The 25,596-nt window shown below is 43.3% G+C and overlaps 1 protein-coding gene across 5 annotated transcripts; it reads right to left on the reverse strand.

Moving 5' to 3' along the window:
• Positions 1-1,392: 1,392 nt before the first annotated feature.
• On the reverse strand, positions 1,393-25,226 carry LOC135916106 (uncharacterized). Of its 5 annotated transcripts, XM_070538787.1 has the most exons (8): positions 21,349-21,627; positions 20,606-20,669; positions 19,274-19,362; positions 15,521-15,604; positions 13,785-13,846; positions 12,081-12,226; positions 9,337-9,487; positions 1,393-1,657 (listed from the first exon to the last, which is right to left on the reverse strand). In XM_070538787.1, the coding sequence occupies exons 1-8, from the start codon at positions 21,398-21,400 to the stop codon at positions 1,544-1,546; spliced, it is 762 nt and encodes a 253-aa protein (XP_070394888.1). In that variant the 5' UTR covers positions 21,401-21,627; the 3' UTR covers positions 1,393-1,543. The 5 variants fall into 5 exon arrangements, with proteins under 5 accessions (XP_070394888.1, XP_065305415.1, XP_065305413.1 ...); XM_065449343.2 differs by lacking the exons at positions 20,606-20,669; positions 21,349-21,627 and adding an exon at positions 24,891-25,226 and having other exon boundaries at positions 15,521-15,601; XM_065449341.2 differs by lacking the exons at positions 20,606-20,669; positions 21,349-21,627 and adding an exon at positions 24,891-25,225.
• Positions 25,227-25,596: the final 370 nt, after the last annotated feature.

The following is a 25,596-nucleotide window of genomic DNA, read 5'->3' on the forward strand; positions in this document are numbered from 1 at the left end:
TTGCTATAATCTTGGGGGATGGATATCGCAAGAACGATGTTTGTCCCAGGAATATAGCAATTTCACATAGCTTCAGCGCTAACTGGTTTCCTTTGCAAGATGATGAAAAGCAATTAGGTTTATTAGTGCCTCTATCGTTTCATTATATCACACACCACTCCCATGCAGATTTCCATGGTGCCTAAACGCATGTTGCTGAAAAACTGCTTCTCTATGAAGGGGCCCGAAAATAACTTTTGATAAAGTACTTATTTCAAAGGCAGTCCTTTTGCTTATATCGTAATTATACCAAGCGTTACATGGGTCTGTAAAGCGCATCATGCTGTGCTTTGTGACACATAGGTAGCTATGCTGAACAATTGTGATGAAAATGCAGTACAAGTTGAACCTTGATTTAACAAACATGGATATAACGGGTTAACAAATGTAACGAAGTAAATTTAATACATTTCTCGCCGATATCGGCAAGTAACGGATATGCGCTTATGCTGAATATCGGATGTAATGGGGGTATCTTCATGTTGGATGCAACTGCTAATTTACGGGACGGAGAGTTTATGTTTCATGCCTTCAGTTACAGCGAGAAGTGTGGAAACTGCCACTGCTAATGAAGCACAATCCTCACCTCGCACCACCTCTAGAAAGCAAGGACATAGGTACCTTCAGCATTATTTTGGGCAATGGTATTCAATTTTTGCCACCAGTATCATGAGACAAGAGTGAAGGAAAATGCGAAATTACGCCCAAGCATTCAAGATTTTGCAATAATAATAATAATAATAATAATAATAATAATAATAATAATAATAATAATAATAATAATAATAATAATAATAATAATGCTTATTTTACCTTGAAGTTACAAATTGCTCTGGTGGGCTGTTCTAAGTCGAAAAGGGGATCTTTCGGTTCGTACCAAGCAGCCAGCGGCAAAAGGTGCAATTATAGCTTAAGAAAAAAGAAGGAAAAAGATCAATCAAAGTTGGGTTATCTATCAAAGATGCAGTAAACAGATGAGCAGTTAACTTTGCAACAACAACAACCGACACCTAGAACCTAGCTACAATTAGCTCGTTCTTGCAAACCTTGATATTCTTCACGTATAGGATAAATTAAAAGGCGAGATTTAATGTGGGTTTAACGTGGGCACCAGTGTGAGTCGGCCACGAAGGACACCATTATAGAGGGCTCCAGATTAATTTTGAACACTTGGCATTCTTTGAACGTATGCCCAAATCATGCCGCATGAGCGTTTCTTTTCCATTCTTTCCGATTCGGAATGTGGCTGTCTTGGCTGGGAGTTGAACCCACGACCTCGCGCTCAGCAGCACTATGGCATAGCCAATAGGCCATCACAGTGGGTCATACGTACAGACTGAATTTGAGACAAAATAAGGGAAAATCATTCAAGGACATCTTTATTACATGAGGAAAGGGGAGGTGAAGGCTTTGGTTATCTTCATCATACAATAATGTTTTCGAGACTTCACTGCCATCAGTGCGACAGCCGAAAGCCTTTTGAGCACTTGCCTGCGTGGGATTTTTATCGGCCCAAAAAAGCGGTAGTGGCCCAGGAATTGCTTGAATGCTGAAGCCTCTTTATCATTCTCCGGTTCTGGACCTTTCTGGAGGCGCTGAGGCGTTTTGTGAAGACACTCTGCGACGCACGGAAGAAAAACAAAGTGTGAAAAGTGAGTTGCATTAGCATACTCTCTGTGACAGAAAATTGCTCCAACTGCTAAGAGAGAGAGAGAGACACAAAAGGGCAGGGAGGTTGACCTGACGGACATCTGCCTAGCTACCCTGCATGAGGGAGAGGGGATGAGGGAATGAAATAAAGAAGGAGAAGGCAAAAGGAGAGAGAGAGAGAGAGTTCACTTGCGCTGTAGTAGATGCAGGGTGTCTATAAGCGTTTTTTAGGTCTGTTGAATTAACCCTTTCATGGGATGTGGGATGTATGCTTTCCACCATTGCAATAAGCTGACATCTCGCAAAACAAAAGTAAACGCTGAAAAGAAAAGAGAAGAATTTGGTGCTGCCATCTTGTAGAAGTTAGAGGATATGTTCGCATATAGATTTCCTGTGCAGTGCAAGCATTTTGCCAGAGATAGTGTTAGGGGTACGGGAATGCCCAAAGTCATTTTGGAGCAATTTTTGGAGCAGACGAAATTTCATTCTGGAGCAAATTCAAATTTTTTTAGCAGTCAGTAGCATGTAAAGCTTTTATTTAGGACATTATTACAGTTAATTTATGGCTATATACTTACTTTATACTTAAGTCACAAAGCCTTGCACTCTGCAGCTTTACCGAAGCATTGAAGAGCAGCCTAAAGGCATTTTCATACTATTTTTGCATTAAGTGCTGGTAAAGTAACTGGAGGTGTTTTTCAAACAGAAGTTGTGAAGATGCCAGGGTTGGTGAACCCCACAGTGGTTTACTCAGACATTTCTAGGTAATGTGACACGCCAACCAGCTCGAACCAAGATTCTGCACGCAACTAATTTCACTTTACCACCCAACAGACTCAGTGACTTCACATTGAGCGATTGGTTGCAAGCCCCCTCAATGAGCTAAAGGGAGCAACGTTCTTCCTCTCATGACATTTTCTTTTCCGAGTCCCTTCGCCACTCTCCCTCTCAGTCTGCACTTTTTGATCATGGTGATTTTACTGTGCAGCAATGCAATCGGCACAATATTAGGATTTGTAATCACCGCGACTGTTGGGCTGTGCAACGCTATCACGATCAACTGTCATGGTGCCGGTGCGAAGCAATATACCAAGTGAAGAAAAGGTGTGGCCAGCAGCGCACAGACGCTCGGGCATGTTCACACAGAAATGGCGCCACCACCAACCATGTGACTCCTTGAATAGGTTTACCGTAGCATGGTTCAAAGACAGGATGAAAGAAGACACACAAGGACACACAGGGCGCTAACTTCAAACAATGTTCTACTATCGAAAACCAGGTTGTACTTAAACACTGAGCCATCATGGGTTACAGCCACGTGAACATGTCGAACAATCAAAGCGAAAATTTAATTCGGTGATACCTCAAGGCACGCGAAAAATTTCAATTCTTTACCAGAGAGGGCCAATGACGGCTTACTGATACAGGATTCTCCGAGGGCAGCAATCTGCTCAGCTTCTCTGATGAGTCTAGTGAGTTTGCGCTTACTTCTACCAGTAATGGTCATTGAGTGAATGAGAGGGGAGCACTGATGCTGCTTACAATGAAGAGAGAGAAACCCATCTGATGCAACTTTGCAGACTTTATTTTCGCGCTCATGCATTGTATGTCACTCTGCTCCACCAACATTGATGCGCAGATAAGCCTCAGACCTCCTTGCATGCGCTCACTCGCTGGCTCAGGTGACAAGACAAAATAATGTTGCTAACGTAGGTTTTATTCATGAAGCTTAATTGGGTGCATCTATTTATTTACTCTCAAGGCCGTACAGGCATTACAGAGAGGAGTGGCAATAAAAAAAGAAAAAAATATAGCTAATGAGGCAGCACATGGTCACAGATAGCCGACTTGAACACATCATGGTCTGTGATAGTGACGATGGATGCGGGAAGGCGATTCCAGTCTTGACTTGTTTTCGGGATGAAGGCTTCGAGGTATACATTGCTTTTACACTGAGGCACCCCAACCTTCATTTGATGATCAATACGGAATGACAAATGGCTCGGTGACGAAAAAAGTGTCATTTTTAGCTCATTATTAGTGTAGTATATTATGTGAAACAGGCACAAGTGGGAAATTCGACGTCTAGTAGAAAGGAGAGGTAGTTCAAGCTTTTGCTTCATGCGAGAAACGCTGGCTAAGCGATAGTAGTTAGAGAGGATAAACCCAACTGAGCGGTTCTGAACCGATTCTATGGATTGTGTTAACGAGCTAGTGTACGGGTCCCATATCGATGAAGCGTACTCGAGTTTAGAACGCACGAGTGTTTTATATAGTAGTAGTTTCAGCGGAACGGGAACGAGGCGGAAATTCCGCCGAAGAAAACCAAGGGAACTGTTAGCTTTGTTAATAACATGGTGGATATGCTTCTGCCATGACAGATTATTAGTGATATGGACGCCTAGATACTTGTAGCTGTCGACGAACTGAAGAGGGCAACCGTTAAGATCATAGCCCTGAGAAATGGACTGGTTAATCTTTCGAGACACCCTCATTGCTTTACATTTGTTAATATTTAGTTTCATAAGCCATGCATCACACCAAGAAGAAATTTTATATAAGTCAGATAGAAGAACGGAGAAGTCAGACTCATTAGAAATTATGCGGTACAGAACGCAGTCGTCTGCAAAGAGCCTTATGCTAGAAGTAACAGAATCAGGCAGGTCATTAGAGGAGGCCCTAGGACTGACCCCTGAGGAACACCGGATGTTACATTGCGTGATTTAGAGTCATGATCATTAACAGAAACGCACTGTGTTCTATTCTGCAAGAAACATTCAATCCACTTAAGCAGGTTGCAATCAAGATGGAGTGTGCTAAGTTTCAGTAATAGTAGTCGATGTGAGACGGTATCGAAAGCTTTTGCGAAGTCAAGAAAGAGCAGTCAATAACTGAAGCTCGATCTAATGCGGAAGACAAATCATTCGTAAAGGTTGATAATTGAGTCTCACAAGAATAATTTTTGCGAAAACCATGCTGCTGTGACGCAAAAAAATTAGTAGACTCGAGAAAGCTAATCAGGTTGCAGTAGATTATGTGCTCTAATAATTTGCATGGAATAGAAGTTAAGGAGATCGGCCAGTAGTTTAAGGGGTTATGTGTAGCACTGGATTTGTGGACTGGAATCACCTTCGCCGTCCTCCAGTCGTCCGGAAGTGTTGAACTCTGCAAAGACTGCGTAAAAATATATGACAAGAAAGCAGATGAATACGCTACAGTACTCTTAAGGAATTTGTAATTTATGGTATCAACACCTGCCGATGAAGAAAGTTTAGCTTTCATAATCAAATTGTATATGCCATCTAAATCGATCGAAATCGGCTCCATCTCAGGGTACGTAAAGGCACGTGCGGACGGTGAAGTATCTATTAGAGCGTTAGAAAAAGATAGCGAGAATGTGTTGTTAAAAACCGTTGAGCAAAGCTCACGGGGGACAGGAAATCCATCGTCACTTTTCAGAACGATTTCTGTGGGTTCGCGTACGTTAATAATGTTCCAAAACTTCTTAGGATTAGTTGTGAGCAGATGAGGTAGTGTTTCAGAAAAAAAGTAATTCTTGGCTGAGCGAATGGCCATTTTATATTCAGATGCGATAACTACATAGGCAACTTTTACTTTGGTTTCTCCAGATAGCTTGAAGCGTCGAAAAATGCGTTTTTTTTCTTGTTAAGAAGCTGTTTTAAACTTACGTTAAACCAAGGAGCCCGATTGCATGATGATAATAGGTGAGTCGGAACATATTTTTCAGTTAGCGTTTGAACTTTGTTCTTGAAAAGGAGCCAGCTTTCTGCAATAGTTCTTTGCCAGAACTGAGGAAAAAGGAAATTGGCAAAACTTTGTAATTCGTTATTGATCGAGGAAAAATCTGCTCGACTGTAGTGACGAATTTTCTTACGGTGTTTTAGACGCTGTGGCGAGCGTAAGGGGATTGCAAAATGAATCATGCAATGATCGCTTAAACCAGGTGTAATTGATAGTGATGAAATTGAATCAGGGGATGTGGTGAAGACGAGGTCAATGATGTTGGCAGAAACTGCAGTGACACGGGTAGGCTCTTTAACAAACTGGGTGAGGCCAAATGTCGAACATACATGTATATCAAGAAAGGTTGAACATTGGGACGAGGATAAAGTCACTGATGGGAAGTCAACAGCCTAGTCAATGCCAGGGAAATTGAAATCACTGAGCAAGAATATTGGTGCTGCTGGATATTTAACAACGATTTGGTTAAGACAGTCAAATAGCTCATTGCAAAATGTGGATGTGCTATCGGGTGGTCGATAGCAAGAGGCAAATATCACGTCTTTGCTATTTGTGTGAATACAACAGCACAAGAACTCAATTTGCGAAGGCACGTGTATATCAAAAGAGGTGATATCAGATGAAACAGCGATCAAGGTCCCACCACCACATTGTCCTATTCTGTCATTTCTATAAATATTGTAAGCCTTACTGCACGCGAAAAGCTCTGAATTTTCAATTTTATCTGAAAGCCAGGTCTCGACTAAAACAACAATATCTGCATTGCACGTGTCGATCAGCGCAGACAGAGCATCGCGCTTATTCATAATGGAGTGGATGTTAGTGAACAGCACAGAGTAATCGTTGTCATGCTTATTCTGTACGGCCGCGCGATGCTAACTCGAAGCGGGTGATGGGGGATTCACAGAGAAATTTATTCCGCTGCTGCCTACATTACCGCTGGCAGTAGCAATACTGTTCTGCTGGAGTTCATAAACGGTATCGGTTTGAGAGCAATACGCGTAGCACGTTTTGTTGATGAACAATTTGTTGTACCTGAGATGATACAATTGACCGGAAGACTTCCCAAATGCAATTAACTTATTCCTGGTCATTCTAGCTGCCCGGCAGAAGTCTTCTTGAATGGATACCCCGGATCCTTTCAGTTTTTTCTTTTGTGTTAATATGTTTTCCTTTGCTTTAAATGATGCCAATTTCACTACCACTGGTTGACAATTGTTATTTATAGAGGGACCTAAGCGATGCGCACGCTCAATTCCTTCTTCGGGTAATTGCAACGCGAAAAACTGCACAAGGAGTGCACGAACTTTTTTTTCTGTTTCTGCCCAAGTTTCAGAGGCACCACGGTGATACCATAGAAAATCAAGTTATTTCTTCTTGACCTGTCCTCGAAATCGGCCAGACGAAATTTCACCGTTGCATTCTCCCTTTTCATGGCTTCGGTAATAATGCCTCGGATATGAGCAGGTTCTTGCCGAGTTTCAAGTGCAGCGACTTTCTGCTCTACGTACGCTAATCTGGCATTCATGCTTCTAATACGCTCCTCAAGTAATTCTTGGTTGACTTTCACTTCATTAAGAGTTGAGATTAGCTCAGCGTGACGCGCATCCATTTTAGTAGCAAGAGAGTTGATGGCCTCGGGAACCAGGTTAGTGCTACAACTCGGATTAGGCCCAGGGATAAGCTCAATGTCTCCGGACATCACAAGCAACTTCGTAACATGTACACAGTCGGCAAATAAACACCACAAAATGTCCGGGCATGAGACGAGCAGCAAAGCGCGATTGCTAGAGCGCTTTGTGTCAAAACAAGCAAGCATTTTACAGCAAGCAGTTGTACAGAGATCATGAGCTGAAACATCTCGTGTGCCCTTTCATACCACTGCCTTTGGGGTTGGACCAGTGTGTTTCCTGCACGAACGGTCCATTGAGGAGCACATTACATTACTGAACATATTCACTCAAGTAAACGTCTACAACAGTTTGGGTATGCTTACACATGCCTTACTCAGTTAGGTTATTAATCACCCCAGATTCCATCAGTATGCATGTTCAAAGACTGACCGGTACAGATGTCCTTTAGTCGTTGCCCATGGTTTAGATAGACATGCAAAAGATGTGCAAAATGTTGATAAATGCCCCACGCCCACCTGCATGAACTGTTATAGCAATCTGCACTCCACAACCTGCTTAAATTTAGAGAGTTTTAGCTTGCTCGGTATTTAGGTAAACACATCGATCTTAGTGAGGTGTGATCCTACATCACGTCAGCCCACTTCAGTCTTGTTTTTCTGCTAACATGCAAGCGCTGTTTTAAACAGAGCTTGCCTGTAGGCTTCCTAGCTGGGTCGAATCGAATAGAGCCAATTTCTCCCCTGGCGGTGAACACCTTAAAAAGTAAATCACAAACAAAACAAAAGCCACGTGCGCATCACATCTTTCTTCTTTTGCTCTTCACTCTCCTTTCCTCTGACGGCTTTCCGTGGTTTCGCATTCGTCAACCGCTCGTGCCATGTCAGCGCGGTGGTGTACGCTGGCCGGCGCGTCCCCTTTCAATGCTGCTAGCGGTTGTTTTCCGGGAGTTATTTGAACTAGAGGACTAGGTTGAACATCATAAAGTTCCGAACAGTCAATGTTGCCGGGTAACATGAACATCGGTCTCAAACTGCACTCAAAAGTAAAACTTGAGGCTAACTAGTGTTCATATAGGCGCCGATTTTGAAAATAGGCATTTATAGGCACTATAAGAACACCACAAAAGCCCTTCTTAACCTTTAATTCATGCTTATATATCAAAGTGGGGTGGTAGGAGCGCAAGGATCAAAATAGGCATTCGCCTAAAATCCAGTCTCTAGTCATGACAAGGGTGGACGAAGAGATAACTGGCATGCCCTGCACACAAAACACTTGGCACATGGTTCTTTCCTTGTGCAAACTCTCTTTTCAATTCCCACAGGAGGCCGGCATCAGAGAAAGAGTGTCGTTTTACGTGTGCCATGAAAGATGCCAGCTCAGAGACTACTCAATCCACTGCTACAAATGAAGACATACAGTGTCTATTACAGAGATTCCTGCAAGAATCACCGCAGAAAAATATGGCGCTAGCGTTTACGGGAACTCAAAGTATGGCTGTTCAGTGAACACAGGAGTGATGGGCAATATAGCACATAAATTTGCCTGATGTGTGCCTTTCAGGCTGCAAATGGTCTTGTGACTATGCAAATTGATCATTTTCAACAAATATTGCATTACATATGTCGCAATCCATAACAATTATGCATTTGTACAGAAACTTACGGCCATCGTGTGTTTAGAAAAGTATGATTTCTTGGAAATGTAGTTAGATCAAGCACAATTAATAGCACCTCAAGAACATCTGAAGCTGCCAAACACAGAGATTAGACAAATCTATATACTACTATGCACTATTCACGTGGTAGCCACATGATTACAGCACCAGAGCTTCTTCTGGTAATTTAGGAAATGCTATGCCTTCAAGGATTTGTGCTTAGGGCTGGTTTATGTTAACAGACTTCTCTTTTTTGCTGGCCTGTCAGAAAACTTGTTGCTGTGTTCATGTGTGTTACTGCAAAGTCACACATTGACTTGCACCAGCATGCAGAAACACAGTAAATTGCTAACGACCTCGTGGTTAACTATTTGCTGTGTTTGTATCCTTATTGGTGCAAGGCAATGCAAATCCCTGCACTCACAATTCCTGCACAGGTCTGAAAGGCACTCTTTCCCATTTCTCTGTGACAGGGGAGGTTAGTGCCAGTCAGTGCATGACTTTACAAGCACTAAGCTTGTGCACAGGTTTGCAGGACATTCTTCCCACATGTTATTGGCGCTTGCACATTTATAGACAACACTCTTCTGTGCTCACCCAGGCATTCTTCTGTGTGGAGTGCAGCTTTACACCAGGCCTGGCATGCTCCCAGGCCATGTTGGGATAGCGTGTAGCCAAGGACCGGCCAAGCGCGCAGTACTGCCAGCGCTTGATCGATGCATTTTTGTTCTGGATCAGCTGGTGTTGGCTACATGTAGCAGTGAGAGAAAAGAACATCACCACCAAAATGTTGCCTGAAAAATTTTTTGACACATACTTGGCAGTGCCAAACTGACCGGCCACATTATAATGCTACAGAAAAATAATTCAACAAGAAATGCATCAAGAAAGCTAATGTGTTTAGTTGAAAAGAGAGACGTCTTTAATGGGTGCTGGAGGAAATGTTTGCTAGGCTGCATGCCTAGCATGCTACAGTGAAATCAAGTCTTAATTCCTAACTGACAGATAGTTTGAACAGCTCTGCTGGTCCCAGCATAGTCCCACGTGTTTGAATAGAGAAAAATTTCCACAAATTCAAACTCCAAAAATGACGCAACGGTTACTTCAAACAAAATCTTACACTCCCATGCACTGCTTTTCGGAAAAACCCGAGCCAAAGGTGAAGGTTCGATGCGTTGCTAGCTATCGTAATGCTGCTTTCCCTAAACATGATGAGGAAAGACATGTGGGAAGCCGAGACCAAACCATGGCAAGCAGAGTTGTGAAAGCTCTCCTTTCCTATCCGGCTTGCTGAATTCACGGTTGCGATCTTGTATGCGTTCCAAAATCGAACAATGGAGGTCCGTTCCGTTGCATTCGTCCGATAGCAGACGACACGGAATGATTGACACCAGATGTCACGTCGCAACCGACGTCATGGCGTTCATCATGGTGCAAATTAACCAATCGTGTTTGGCTCGGTGGAATGGACCCCCTCTGTCCTATCTTGGAACGCGTACAAGGTCGCACCCCACATGACGAGATGGATTGCCTAATCAGTCCACAGATCTGCATGACAAAGTTGAGCCGCGGCGAGTCGTGCCGCAAAGTAGCTTGCCAGCAGCTTCCTTTTGTGTGAGGTGAATGGGTGGCACTGAGCGATGTCATGCTCATCTGCAGACTGAACCAGAAATCCATCCCGTCGAGTCAATCGGGCCAGCATGCGTTTTATCCCATTACTACACGCTTACCCATGCCCCCCCTCCTAGCACATGCTCAATCACGTCATCTCCAACATAGGGCATGTGGAAGTACGGCGTGTGACAAGTCATCATCTTCCTCAGCTTTCCCTTGCACATATTTCCTCGCACCCACAGCAAATGGTGAGAGGCACGATCTTATCGCACTATATGGAACCTAGGCTTCTTCCGCCACACATGGTGCTCTGATGGAGAAAAGGTAACACTTTTTAAATGTGGGCCCAATGACGGTTTTGGTCTTGCGCACTGTACCGCACAACTGTTTGGGCGCTACCGTATTTACTCGCATAATACTCACACTTTTTTTCACAAAAGAAGATTGACGCAAATTCAGGGGTGCGATCATTACGCGAGACAAATTTTTAAAAAAAATCATCCCGCAGCAAATGCAGGATGACAACACGTCAGCAAACATGGGGCTGCCGCTGTAACAGCGCGGGACATCAAAACAAAATGGCGGCCGGCGGAGCAAGCCAAACGTGGGGTATTACGAGCCAAAGCCATGATCTGATTATGAGGCACGCCGTAGCGGGGGACTCCGAAAATTTGAACCATCTGGGGTCCTTTAATGAGCACCTAAATTTAAGTACAGTGGTGTTTTCGCATTTCGCCCCCATTAAAATGCAGCCGCCGTGGCTGGGATTCAATCAGACATGGCAATGATTTCACTATGCACAAAGTGGAAGTGGCACAACTCCAAGGTCCAAGAATGTGGCGATGTTTAAGGGAACCTGTCACCTTTTTGAGACTAGTTAGCTAAGCTTATTAATTTGTCAATCTCATTAATTAAAAAGGCTGCTTCATTATAATAGCTGCGGCCCTTACAGCCCAGACTGAGCCACAATAAGTGTGCTGGTATGAATCAAGCTGTGTTGAAAGGAGCTCCAGAAAACATTTACTCGATAACACTACGCCGAAATTTGTAATCTTTCCTTTCTTTTTCTCTGTTCCTATGAAGCAGGTGGCAGAGGTATTCCGGATTAATCCACAAACCTAATCCTTTACAACCTAGCAATTGGAACAGTTCTTGATTTCTTAAGCGCTCTTGCAAAAGAGTATGATAGTTGCCTCATTTTATTTTTAATAACAGCCCTCAAAAAGCACATTTTCGAAGACAAAGCATGCACCTGGTGGCTAGGGGACATGACGCAAACCTTGGCAGACAGCTTTCGAGATTTTCAGCGCACCATATAATATGCACAATCTTGTAGTTTATATCAAGGTTCTCAATGTTCCAGGTTCTGTGTCATTTCCAGCGAGCGGTAATGGCAGCACTCTCTTCAGTTACGGCATCCAAAACATTCATGTGCACAAGCTTCTCATGATGTGTCCACTTGCATTTCAAGCCTAAACTGTTTCAAGCCTGCTCTATATTTACATTATACAAAACTAGGCTTTTCGTACAGTTGAAAATTTCATCGTAATTGGCTTTTAAAGAGCCATAGGAAACAATACCCTCTGCCTTTACCTGAGAACATCAAAGTGCAGCTCTCGGCACACTATGCACCATGCCCACAGCTTGACACTGGACAAGAGTTTGAGGCCCCCTGCCCTAATGGCTAGGAAGGCAGCGATGAAAAGCTATTGTTCACTCTTACTCACTTCAGGAACTGGATGATTTCGTCACGCAGTCTGCATGAGAGAGCCCTGTGCTTTTCTACTGTCATCGAGGCACCGTGCAGCAGGGGTTGAACAAGCTGCGAGAACTCTGGGAATAGGCCACACGGAGACCACACCCGGAGGTTCTCCTGTGAAAGAGTGTGAAAAAAAAAAAAGAATTATTGATGCGAAGGCTAGTCATGCATATTTGAGTAGCATAAACGGAGGCAGAGAAAGCTTTGCCAAAAAAGAGAAAGAAATAAAGAAAGAAAGGACCACCGGACTGAACAGCCATACACTTTCGCGACTGTTTGGCTTGCCAACAAAATAAAGCAAAACTGTGCGCAACAATTCTCACACTGCCGCTCAGCAAGAGCTGAGCAAGTAAGCGAGCAGTAAAAACATCGCCATGGAAACCAACTTCAGTGAACAACAAGTGCAAGCACATCGACAAAGCCTGCGGACACAGCAGAATGTTTTGCACTAATTCAATTGGGAACTGATGAAATGATGTAAACTTGAGCAAGCACTTGCCAGAACTTCCGTTTACCCCGCAGTGAGGAGGCCTCTGGATTGGTCGGGTGCATTGCAACTGACTGAGACGGGCAGAAGTGGTTCGTAGCCATTTTGTCTTTGTTCCTCAGTGCATTTGGAGCACTGAAGCAGCGTTCAGCGCAATGTCTCAAAATCGCCACAACGAATGTAAGCCTTGCATAGGCATCAAAGTGCTGCCAGTTCTTCAACAACCTAAAGTTGCGAACTGTCAGTGCAAGTGCTATCGCGAGTGGCAAGTCACACATTCTATGGGACAAAGTAAGCAGAACAAAAGTAGTGACTTCTTTCAATAAGTATCTCACGAGTTTATGTTAAATAAATGTTTTCTGTTCCCCTCAATATGCTTAGGCCATGTGCAATATCTGTTTATATTGCACATGGTGCTGTGCACAATTTTCCCAATGAAGTAACCTATATTAACAAAGAATTTTGGATGTCCCAACTCCTTCCTTATTGAATGGCCCTTGTCTGTACTTAATAAGTATGAAAGGCGACAGGGATTTACGAAGCTACAGGGAGGGCAGACAACCTACTGAGTGATATTGTTGGTTCCCTGATGCTTACACAGGAGTATTCCGCTCAGGTGCTCACGACGACAATGTGCAGAAACTGGCCAGTTTTTTTTGCCCACACTCAAAAACTGTTTCAGGGCCCTTCTAACAACAAGGTTAGAAACCTGGAAGGGAGAACTGTGTTAGCATAAATTACGTGAAAAGTTTAATTACAAGTACAGAATAAAGGTCGGTGCAAGGACTGACCCTTGTGAAACAATTATATCAACAAGCTCAGCAATTCACCGGAAAGTCTGGAGCGTGACGGTGACAGTGCAAGTCCACTGTTTCTTACGGAGTTAAAGAATTGCTCTTTTACAAGATGAAGTCATCAGAATGATTTACAAATTAAGGAGTAAAACGTGAACAAGGTGAGTGCAGGAGCCAACGTTTCGACAAGTGGACTTGTCTTCTTCAAGGAAACGTAGGCATTCCTCGCCACAGTATATATAGGTGGGGTTCTTCAAAGGGGAGAGGGTGTGAGGCGAGAGGGTGCAGAAACAAGGGATTCACTGCATTCACCTTGTTCACGTTTTACTCATAGTCTTGAATTTCCATCTCCCGCATTCCCCGTCTTTTACAAATGCAATGGCAGTCTTACTTCATCAGGTCCTGCAATGCATTGGAGTGTAGCGGTACTTGGCATGCAGTCCTCCATAGTGCCTGTAAGCAAAGTAAACAGAACATAGCTGCTTGTGTATTCCTCACGGTGAAGTGCGGTGACACCGTCATTTCAATGCAACTCAACAACAACACTTTCAATTTCAGTCATATTCTTGAGGAACGTGTGCCCTAGCACATTTTTCAAGCACGCATCCAATTATCGGATTGTGCGTCACATATAATGAATACTGCTGGAGCCCTCTATACGGTGTTGTGCAGTCACTTGTAGTTGATTAACTACGAAAACAAAAAAAGAGAAAGGTCCCTCTCAAGGATGCAACAGCTTGTTCCGAAGTGGGAGCACGTCATATCCAATACGTTTCTCAACATAAACATGGACAACTTCAGATACGAACCATGGATTACAACAAAATGCTCTTACACTAATGTACCTCGATTCCCCAAACCAAATAGCTGATTATGGGACTATACAACACATACAAAGAAGTGCCGTAGTTTTTTTTTGTTTGTATGTAGCACTTGCGGCAGCTCGTGCTTCATCATGACAAAGTGCACAGACACCTTCATTTCGACGCAGCTAAAGAGCGACATTTTCAGTTTCAGCCACCATCTCACGCACCTAAAGTCCTATACATCTCAAACGCCATGCAACTTATTACAAGACTGCATCACATATGGAGGTGCCATGGGATGGCAAGAAATGGGAAGACCCAAGAGAGGTATGGGAATAAGGTTTACAGTCAGCTTGCCAACCACAACTCTAACACTCTTTTATACAACCTTACTAGCGAGTGGGCAAGATGGTAAGCTTTAGTCGGTACCTTGCACTCTAGGCAAGCTCCACAGTGAACTAAATAACTGAAGGTTAACTGCAGCGTCAGCTAAACAACATGAAAACCCAGAAAAGATGTTAAGAAGTTAAGGATAGACGTATGTTAAGAAAGCAAGATTACCAAGGATGCACCTATTCGCACATTAAACGTAACTCTAAGGTTCCCCCTGCAGAATATCCTTTGGAGATTCTGCCTTCTGTATAATCTCTACTGGGAAAAAAAAGAAACATAACAATAATAAACAATGCATGCCCTGTCAAAGTGTGAAAAGTTTTGACAGTTACTTGAGCATAATGCCATGTGTTCATCAACAGGCATTGGCAGGTAACCAGAACAGTTTTGCAAGAGCTAGTTAAGTGCAGTTCAAATGCAATCTTAAACCGTCTTTTTTATCCAAGCTTGCACATTCAAGTCTGAAGTTCTACACCAAACAAAATATCCATGGGGTCTGTCTGTATCCCCAGAACCACAGTAAAGAATGCACTATCCCAAAGAAGGTCACGGTATATTAAACAAGCAAGATTACTCAGTACATGCTAATTCATTAGGTGAGACATTAATTTGTAACATTAAGAGACAGGAAGGCAGCTGTGTGGATTAAAGAATGAAAAGGGGCAGCCAATAATCTAGTTACAATTAAAAGAGAGAAATGGATTTGGCAAGGCCACGAGATGCATGAGGTGGTCCACTAGAGTTACAGAATGAATGCCTAAAGAAGATAACTACAGTCGAGAACGGCGGAAGATTAAGTGGAATTATGAAATTGGGCAGTTTGCAGGCACATGATAGAATCGGCCAACGTTAGAGAGGGTTAATAGGAGATGGCTGGAATAGGTCTTTTTCCTGCAATGTGCATAATTTAGGCTGATGATAACTTTACCATTATTCACTGAGTCACTTCGACGAATGGGCAATGTGAAGTTCTGGCTGACTTTTGAAGGAATTGCCAGCCGTGGAACATCTGCTGCATAACAAAAGTAAACACTGTTAAATTTTCAGGAGAAGTCTTGATGGTCAGTTGAATGCAGTAATGTCATATGCTCATTTGAAGGTGTAAGCAAGTAAGCAGAACCGTTTCTGTGACAGCCAGTAAAATGGAGTTCCAAACCTTAAAGACAGCACAAGGTAGAAAAATATGGGCTATCGAATTATGCTTTTTAGACATGTCCACGTGATTCCAAAGATCACGTAATGCAGTGATAACTGCAATTAATGAGTTAGACAGCGCGCATGGCAATACTTCCAAGCTAGCCAAGATTTTAGGGTGCCTTCTCCATGGTTAAGCCTTTTAAGGCACGGTGAAAAAAGAAAAAAAAAAGACAGGAAACGATGTAGGAGCATGGCAAACATTACAGCCATAAAGCTACCAAAGTGAATAAAGTCAAAAGACAATGAAGCCAAGGAGAACATAGGGGAAATTAACTGGGGTTGAAATGGAAGTGTAGAAAGTAATGAAGAAAAGGGAAACTGAAATAAAGTGGAACGAAAAGATAACGTGTCATCAGTGATATCCGAACTCACAACTGCCACATAACACATGTTATTCCACACGCCTAATAAGCACAGTACATCACAAATGGCTAAGAGCATGCTTTAAGGGAAAGTATTTCTCTTATGTAATTAAAGCCAGAATGAGCAAATTAAGCAAATGCCTACATTTGCGCTGCACTCGCCACGGTTAATCACACAAAGCTAAAAAATGGCTAACATTAACACCAAATTATACTCAAGATAACAACAGCACTGAAGCCTGGAGTAGCTGATACGTGGTTATAATAGATGCAATGATAAGAAATAAAAAAAAAGGACATAAAGACAGAATGTACACCACAAGTGCCACTATAGTAATGACCAAATTTGACATGGAGTAAAACATGTAATGAAGTAGAGCGTTCATTACTTTCAATCATATCAGACAGCAAAAAAAATTATGAATAATTAACAATGGTCATAATCTACAGCCAGCAATACTGCTGAACATACAGAAAGCATACTTACACATTCAGAAATGAATAAGTGCCTGAATAGTTTTATTGAAGAGTCAAATTAATTTCCTGCCAATAAAGCCAGCAACAGCTAATGCATTTACTGCTCTTCATGTTGATAAAGAAACAGTTTGGCAGTAACTTGGGCCCATAAGATGAGCTCTTATCCTTGAGCAAATATTTAACGATATTCAAAATGAGTTTAACGGTGGTGCAGCAAAATGACTGCAACTACTTAAATGGACACTAAAGACAGAAGGCTTACAGCAAATCAATAAATTGGTCTTCAAATGTGACAAATGCAATCCTCATGCAAGAACCAAGCCCCTTGATGGTACAGGCACTAGATAGAAGTGACAGTACCAATTTGAATACATGGAACCAGCACTGTTATATGTCATCCTGACAATGACTTGCCGAGACTAGTCACCGACTGCTAATAAAAACCAAAGTGCACATCGTTTGAACGTGAAAGAAAATAGTTTAACCTATTTTATTGGATTTCTCAGGCTACGTTCAGGCTACGTATGCATAGTACAGACATTTCGCAAGAAACGCAAGTGTAAACACAAAGAACACAACTATTTTGTTCGGACTGCAGTTGTATGTAGTCTAATGACTGCAGGAGGCACAACAGAGGCAAGCGGCATTTGTTGGGAGGCCAGCTACCTTTACGAATTATCCAGATAGGACCGTTACAGAATGCCCAATGAGTGCCGCATGATTCAGTTTACCTTTTCCAGTTATGTAGGTCAACAGCTGAGCAGCAGAAGCAGTGTGGGCTTTTTAGAGCACCAGCATTCCACTAAGTGGTGGTCCTTCTGGTTGTCTCTTACACGTAACTGCCGCATCGGCACCCATACATTTGTGTAACCTCCCCAACTGTGCAAACACCGCTTGGCCACCTTGTATTCTAATTGGCTGCACGTAACATGCACACAGGTACACCAAATGCCAATGTGAACGATCAGCAGCATTTACAATTGTAGCATTACTAACATCCAGTGTCATCAATACTACACGTACATGCCTTGTAAAACCTAAAGACTCTGTCTCAACATAGAATTACTGGCCAAGCCCAGCAAAGCAAAGCTTCTGGGATCATCAACATAACGCATAAATCCTGTACTACACCGATGTGTAGGCAACATAGCTTCATTTGTTTTCTCGGGCGAGCTGAACTACAGAAAGGAGATATTGTCTTAAATGGCAAACGTCTCAGTGACTACATCATACTGCAGCATAAAACAAATGCCGAAACTTTCCATAGTATGTAAACTGGCATGAGTCCCCATTCAGCTCAATCAAGTGCTGAAGAACATCTGCATTTGAGTAGTGTGCAGTCAAGAAAAGACACTTGAGATGAACCCACACAGGCCACGAGCAAAATTGGTGACAAATTATTGAGGACATGACCAGTTCTGCAAATAAACCATATACGGTCGGCGTCTTCTCAAATAGCAACAAAGCATTTCAGTTTTTAACGAGCCCTACCCGCCGTGGCTGCTCAGCGGCTACGGTGTTGGGCTGCTGAGCACGAGGTCGCGGGATCGAATCCCGGCCACAGTGGCTGCATTTCGATGGGGGCGAAATGTGAAAACACCTGTGTACTTAGATTTAGGTGCACGTTAAAGAACCCCAGGTGGTCGAAATTTCCAGAGTCCTCAACTACGGTGTGCCTCATAATCGGAAAGTGGTTTTGGTACGTAAAACCCCACAATTTTTTTTATTTATTGAGCCCTCTTGACCATTTAACACTGACCTCTGCAATGCATTATACACATGACAAATTACTAAGTGAACACATTCCAATTTCATAATAAGCGCAGTTACCAAGGCCAGAGACAGCAATGTACATAACAATACTATCACTGAAGCTGAAACACGAATCTAATGACAGCAACGCAGTGTTCACATACTCTAAGAACACAGGTTTGGCATCAGTGATCACATTGCGCTAGGTGAAGGTGAAGTGTTACACAGTGGGAATGTACACAAACTAAAAGTAAAAGTGATAGACACAGACCTGAAGACAGCAAGGATGATGGACACACAATCAGTACAACCGCATGAAAAGCAGACATTATAAAGACACTAAGGAGAAACATTAACTGAGTTAAGACTGATGAAGCATTCCTCCAAACTTTTTGTAAACTTTGCAGTAAATTGTCGATTAGTACCAGGAGAAAATGAAAGCCAAACTTCAATTACCTGAATTTCATGTTGAAGTCCCAGTGCGGGTACATCAGTGTGACGTGACGGATTTCAAAGTTCTTTGCCATATTTGGGCCATTGTGGCACTAAATTTTCATGAAGCTTGCTAATTTCAGTCTTTAGCTCCTTTAAGATACATTGTAGTCCATATTTAGCGACAAACTAACAGGCCTGAGCAGATGCCATAAAAATCCCTGACATTATGGCGAGCTGGCATGGGAACAATTATCTTTTGGTATTTTTTTCTGGCTTACAAAGCCTCCTCATACAGCAAGAGTGGCTTATTTTGGTATTTTGGGTACGCAATTTACTAACACAGCTAAACCTGTTTTTCTTTTTAGTGTCCCATTAACTTACCTAGGTGCAGTATTAAAGCACAGTATACATGTATGACTTGTTCTGTTTTTTACACCTTCATGAGCTTATCTACGTACTGTCCAGAACTAAGTACAATGAAGAGGATCGCCCGTAAGAGGAGCTCTTGGACATGATCAGGAGGTTGGATGCAGTGTCATGCCGTGACCTGAAATAGCATGATAGAGATAGGTTGAAAACACACACACATAAACATAAAGAAGGAATAGGTCCTTCTGAAGGTTATAGTCAATCAGTGCAAGAAAGAAAACACTACTTCTACACAAAAAATTTAAGTCACATGATATAATAGTTTGGCTGCTAGCATCTAGCCAGTTTTATGACAAATCTCCTCAAGTACGTAAACATTCCACTATATCCCACAAGAAAAGTTGTGGCCTATGACAGACAACTATATGGTGGCTTCTAGAAATTCTATGAACTATCTGCATTGCCTGCTGGAATTGCAACACACACATCACTCTAGCCTTTTACATAACAAATCTGCCACCACAGTCAATGAGTTCCATACTTCATACAATCTTGTAGCTCCGAAAAACTGCATAGAAAAATTCTGCATTATAATGAAGTGTCTTATGCAAAATTTGATAAATCCAACATTAGACATGTGCTTTACAAGTTAAAATTTCCACATGAACTGGACAGTATGAAGGAATAATGACATAGAATGGATGAGAGTCAAGGGGGAACTCAACATAAACGGCAAAAACTGGGACAAGGGCATTAAAGGTTTGACTAGTACCAAAGACACGTCTTCTTTTCTTTTATTTTTTAGATTTTCATTTATCCAAGAAATTTACACAAGTTCCTTTTTTTACCTTAGTCAAAGACATGAGAATTTAACGCATTCCTCAGTTAAAATGAACTGTGCCCTTACTTTTATTATGACTTCATAACACCTGCATCGCACAAACACTTGCAACATCTTATCACCAGTACTTTAAATCACAATCAACTTCCATAATCACAACGTTGGTTCATAGTTTGGTCCAAGGTTCACATAGTTAAAGGTTCACAACCTTAGTTCAACCTCAATTTGGTTCATAGTACAAGTGTATTAAAGTCACAAAGTTCTCTGGAACACTTCAGCATAGTCCAATAAGGCTTGTCACACAAAGCAGTGTCGAAATAACAGAAATACATTGTCTCCTGCAGCCTTCATTTATGGCCAGTACGGCAACAGGCCTTGGAGAGAGCAAGAAATCAGTCATGCTATTAAATCTCAATCCCCAACATAGCAGCTCCATCTAAGACCAAAGTTAAGCCTCTTGTTTCTTTACGTCATGCTGCAACATAAAAGAGAAATGCTGCAATCAGTGTGCCAATTTATTGAAACGAGTTGTGCACATACCTTCATACCTTCAGGTACATGCACAACTATGTGTACATACCTTGTGTATGTGTACAAGGTATGTATGCCTTTGAATTTGCTTGCAAACAAGGAACAACTTGACACTGCAATAATTATGTTGTATAAAGAATTGCCATGCTGCACAACACTGGTAAAACAATACATCCACATTAGGCAAAATTAAATAATTTTTTTAATGATGAACCTAGAAAGTATTAGAACAAAGGGAAGCATGAAAAAGATTTGGCTGAAACTACCCCATCTCTGTCGAAAGAGGTGAAACGTCATACAAGCACTATCCAACAAAATTTTCTTCTTGAAGTTTCCATTCATATGCACCCTGCCATGTTCAGCAAGGCCCGAGGTTAAAGGAAACATGTTAATGCGTGGTTTATACTATGGGGTTGCTCCTGTTGCGGGCGCAAGCAACAAAGTGCTACACGTGCAGCTATGTATAAAATAAACACAGCAAGATGCCCGACAAGTTGCTACCAATTCAGTGCTAAACCACAGTCGCACAATCCTCGTGGATACTGACATCTCATTTACAATTTAAAAGGGTAACCTTAAAGAGTGCGGAAGGTGTGCCGGTGCTGTTGAAAGGCAGGGCCCATGCAAACAGATGTGCCTGTAGAACCAACCCTCTGCACCCAACAAGTAAATAAATAAATGTGAAGAAGAATGAAGGAGGAAAACATAGATAGAGAGAAGGGGGGCAAAGATGGTCACGCATGTCCAAAGTTGGCAATGAGCACTATCACATCTTCATGAGATTTCACTTACAGTGAAAGCATTGACCAATGGCTCCATTCCGTGAGATCCAAGAGGTGCGCATAGATCTCAAATGCAGGGGATACTCGTGTCACTAAGGTTAACAGGGTGTGCCACAGAGTGCCCCTCACAGCAGGCAAGACTCCCAATGGCAAAATGTCCAGGCGAGAATGGGCTGTACAGCACCCGCGTGCGAGTTGAGCTGAGGATGGGCATCAAGATTTGAAAAAAATGGCTGTGGCTTAGGTAAGGTTAAGCCCAGGATGCGAAGCATACTAGCCTTTATTTTAGTTGTTGAACCACTGTTTAGCCTGGTGAACTGCTGTTGCTTGGCTATATTTGGTTCGGCTAGACGAAGAAACAACTCATGCATTACTTCTTCGCCTTCAAGAGTGGAACGCGACAGCGTTCCCGTCGACCCGCCAAGGGGTGTAAGACAATGGGCTACAGGGCAGCGACTACGCGCCCCGCATTGGACGCGGTGAGCGTCGAGCAAAGCAGCGTTCGGCGCGGCAACGAAATGTGCGCCTGAGCAAGAGACGCACGCCTTAGAAACAGCGCGTTTCTAAGGCAACACCGCATTCACTAGAGGCGCTTTTGTACCGCTTTGAAGCGTTGTACTCGTGGCTCAGTGGTAGCGTCTCCGTCCCACACTCCGGAGACCCTGGTTCGATTCCCACCCAGCCCGTCTTGCAAGAGTTGAGCCAAAGCCACTTCTCCTCTGTCGTGACGTCACGGTGTCACGTGATTTCATGGTCACCGCCGCGCCTGAGGAGCTGGGTTGAGCCCTCGTTCTCCTCTGTCGTGACGTCACGGTGTCACGTGATTTCATGGTCACCGCCGCGCCTGAGGAGCTGGGTTGAGCCCTCGTAATATGCTTCGCATAAAAGTCGGCCTGCATCAAGTGGAAAAAAAGATGGAGGGAGGCAAGTTGCCACCTGAACTCGAAGCTGTGCCATCCCGCCACTTGATACAGTGTCTTGCGGTAAATTTCTTTGTATTGGATGCATGCACAGGGGTTGGTCTGACGAAACAATATGAATACAGCATGATGCTGGACTGCTTCAAGGCTGTACTGGAGGAAAGACTGGTGGGGCTGTCAGATCCTGGAGCAATATTCCGGGACCGGGAGCACCAGTGCTGTGTACCATTGGCTAAAGGTTAGGGGGCTCATGTTGCAGCTGGTGCAGACCACGAAGCAAAGAAGGAGACAGGCTCTAGCTGCAGTTATGGAGATATGTTCATGAAAATTTGAACATTTGCCCACTATGGCCAGGATTCGTAATTTAAGTACTTCTTGAAGGGTTACTCTCCTAAGGCAAAGATGACTGGCAGAAATAAAAGAAGGGGTACGACATAAGGGTTTATAGACATGGAAGAACACTTGGATAAGTGGAAGGGAAGGAAGTCATCAAGTGACCACTGGTAGCAGTAGTCAAGATCAGACTGAAGAGAGAAATGTGCAAGGGAGGTATTTGGTAATCTAGCAGAGGGTCACATTACCTGCTTAAAGAAAGGGTGTGGAACAAAGATTGCTGGGTAAGTCGCTGATGAAGACGGTGATAAAAGTTGTTCCTAACACGCTACCTCACAAGTCAAGGCACATGGCTCTGACAGGATGCCACCAAATCTGACACATTGCACTGGCTGCATCGGTTGATGACTAGACAGGCACTGGAGAAGTGTGCCATCTATATGTTGGCATGATGGAGCTCGAGTAGGAGCACAGGGTGCTGTATCCAGCTGAACGCCTTGGAGAAGCCCATCTGGACCAGTTCACAGGGTATACAAGAAACAAGATGGCCACTCGCAGTGTGCACCGACGAAACAAAGGCTTCATTGTTGGTTTGGTTGAAAGCCATGTTGGGCTGGTCTAAAAAAAGAGGTGGATTCAAGGTGGAGGAGAAGTTCCCTATTAATGACTTGTTCTAATGTGTGACATGCAACAGAGGTAGATGCCACACAGCAGTAGGTACCTGGGGCATCTGAAGGTAGGTGTGGTGACTGAGATCGGTGTTACGTGTGACACTTTATAGGCCTTAGGTACAAAACCAGGATCAAGGAAAGAAATATTTAAAAACGGACAGCAGGACAAGCAGAGAATATCAGAAAGTGAAGCCCGTCTGGGCCAGCGTGCTGGTGAACACAAAAGTGAGAAAGGGCATCGCAGAATTCTTCTTTTGTAAGAGAAACAGAACTGAGTGGGTGGATCAAACTTTTCGAGTGGATATGTGGAGCAGAATTGGTGTTGGGAGGGACAGGGCAGGAGGACCATGCAGATGCAATAGGTGGTTAGAGAGACAGGCAATGTCCTTCCCTGGTGACATGAATTGGTTGTCAATTATGAAGCAGGGAATAGGAGTAGCATGGTGACGACGAGAGCTAATGTAGTTGCAAAAAAGGTTTGGCTCTGTCTAGGCATGGACAGGCATGTGCTCCACATAAGCCCTATGTGCCACATAGGCTGTTTTCTTTATGGCCTTCTGCAGGCATTTGGTTTCTAAGTAACTTGTATTGCAGTTTTGGAAGCTTGCTTGGCGAAAGAGCCGATGCTTTTGTTTGGTTGTGGCTATAATTTCAGTTGTTATTCATGGTGCGCAATACCAAAGCCTTGATCTATGGATGGGGACGCACTCTGCCTCGATTGCATGCATGAAATTGAGATATAGCTCATACTTTTCATCTGGAGAGTGTGTCAAGCACTATGCACCAGGGAGTATACTGTACAAGGTTCTCAAGGTGGACCTTTTCTGCACGCCCTTAGGAATGGATGATCCGAGCCTTCCTCGCACTACATGAACGTGCCGTGTGTCCCAGAATATAGAGGTAATGGATAATTAAATGAAGTGATTTGTTTATTTGCCATATACACCGCTTTCTAATACTTTCTTTGTTCACAATCATCAGCTTCCTATCTGGTCCAAGACGTTGCAGATGGATCTGAAACTGACGCTACAGCCCCGAGTGCAATTAAATGAAGCACAACAGGTCCACCCCAAGGCCATCTACAAATGCAAACAGGTTGAAGGAGAGCTTCAAGATGCAAGCACTGCAGAGAGCTCTCTGTGCAGTTTATTAGGCAGTGCATGCTCAATAAGGGGCTGTTTACATTTCCTTACATATGTCACCCCAATTCCAGGATGCGTTATTTTCTAGACAAGTGCAATCTTTGCTGGCCACCTATGGGCGTGCAACATAGAACGTACACACAGTCTCAAGCGACAGCTGTACACTCGAACAGTTGTTTCAGCGCTTATTGTAGCTCTTGATGTTATTCGCCTCGTAAGTAACTTGCACAATGACGCTATTAAACAAAAAAATATTGTTGTGCGTCTGAAAAAGAAAGGAAGAACAATCATCCTCACACAGAGGCCGTAAAGAAACAATCACTCGCAGCTAACCGAAAACCTCAAGGATCAGACGAAGAGGCCTTGAAATTATTGGTTAGAACAATCGGCGAAAGAAAGAAGCGAGACCAAACACCGAGTGTACTAGCGGCATTCGATAAGTTACCGGCAACCTACAGCTCTTGCATTGCGGTTTCCGTACATTACCTGTCATCGTGGCGGGTATACTACAGATGGTAAAGCTTCTCACTACAACGGGCACAAACACACTCGCAACAATACTCCAGGCAACAAGTGAGTCAAGCCAGCTGGTTTTGGTCAAGCGCGCGATCCTTGCGTTTCCCGCATTTTCGCTGGGCATTGAGGCTAACAGTGGCAAAGCAAGGTCCAAATTGACGACCAGTGATGAAAGTGACACGTTGAACATCCTTTAAACGGAACACACGCCAGCCACAACAAAATGATGTTACGAGAATGCACTCGAAAATTAGTTTGTATTGACCTCCTTCGCTTGACGCACGCGCATGTGCATATACACTAGAGTATCAAGTGGTCCGAACGGCGCTCTCCCGCTGAGGCACTGCGTGTGGAAAAATTGTGCGAGGGCGCCGCGAGCGAACTGTATTGAGGCGGAGACGCGCTTTGCAGCATATTCAACGTAGTAATTGCGATGCGGGCACTGAGACCGATTGCGCGAATTCGCTCTTATAATGGTACTTTGTTTCGACTGCAAATTTATATTGACACCTTTTTGCCCCGTATACATATTTGAGGCATGAGTTACATAACATGACGTCTTCAATTTCGCTGTCGTTGTCAAGTGCGTCGTCTGTTAGCGAGAGCGCGTTCGTTGCGCGGACGCTGGGGGACGCTCAGTTTTTTGTGCCAAAAGTCTGTACAGTAAAAAACTTTT

The sequence above is a fragment of the Dermacentor albipictus genome, chromosome 5, assembly GCF_038994185.2.
Source record: "Dermacentor albipictus isolate Rhodes 1998 colony chromosome 5, USDA_Dalb.pri_finalv2, whole genome shotgun sequence".
NCBI classification, from domain to species: domain Eukaryota; kingdom Metazoa; phylum Arthropoda; class Arachnida; order Ixodida; family Ixodidae; genus Dermacentor; species Dermacentor albipictus.

Excerpts from the sequence above, each read along its gene's own strand:
- LOC135916106 (XM_065449340.2), bottom strand. The coding sequence starts at position 25,110 with ATGTTCAACGTGTCACTTTCATCACTGGTCGTCAATTTGGACCTTGCT. Across the intron at positions 15,605-24,890 it reads TATACCCGCCACGATGACAG|CAGATGTTCCACGGCTGGCA; the intron begins GTAATGTACGGA and ends TTTGTTATGCAG. Across the intron at positions 13,847-15,520 it reads AAGTGACTCAGTGAATAATG|GCACTATGGAGGACTGCATG; the intron begins GTAAAGTTATCA and ends CTTTGCTTACAG.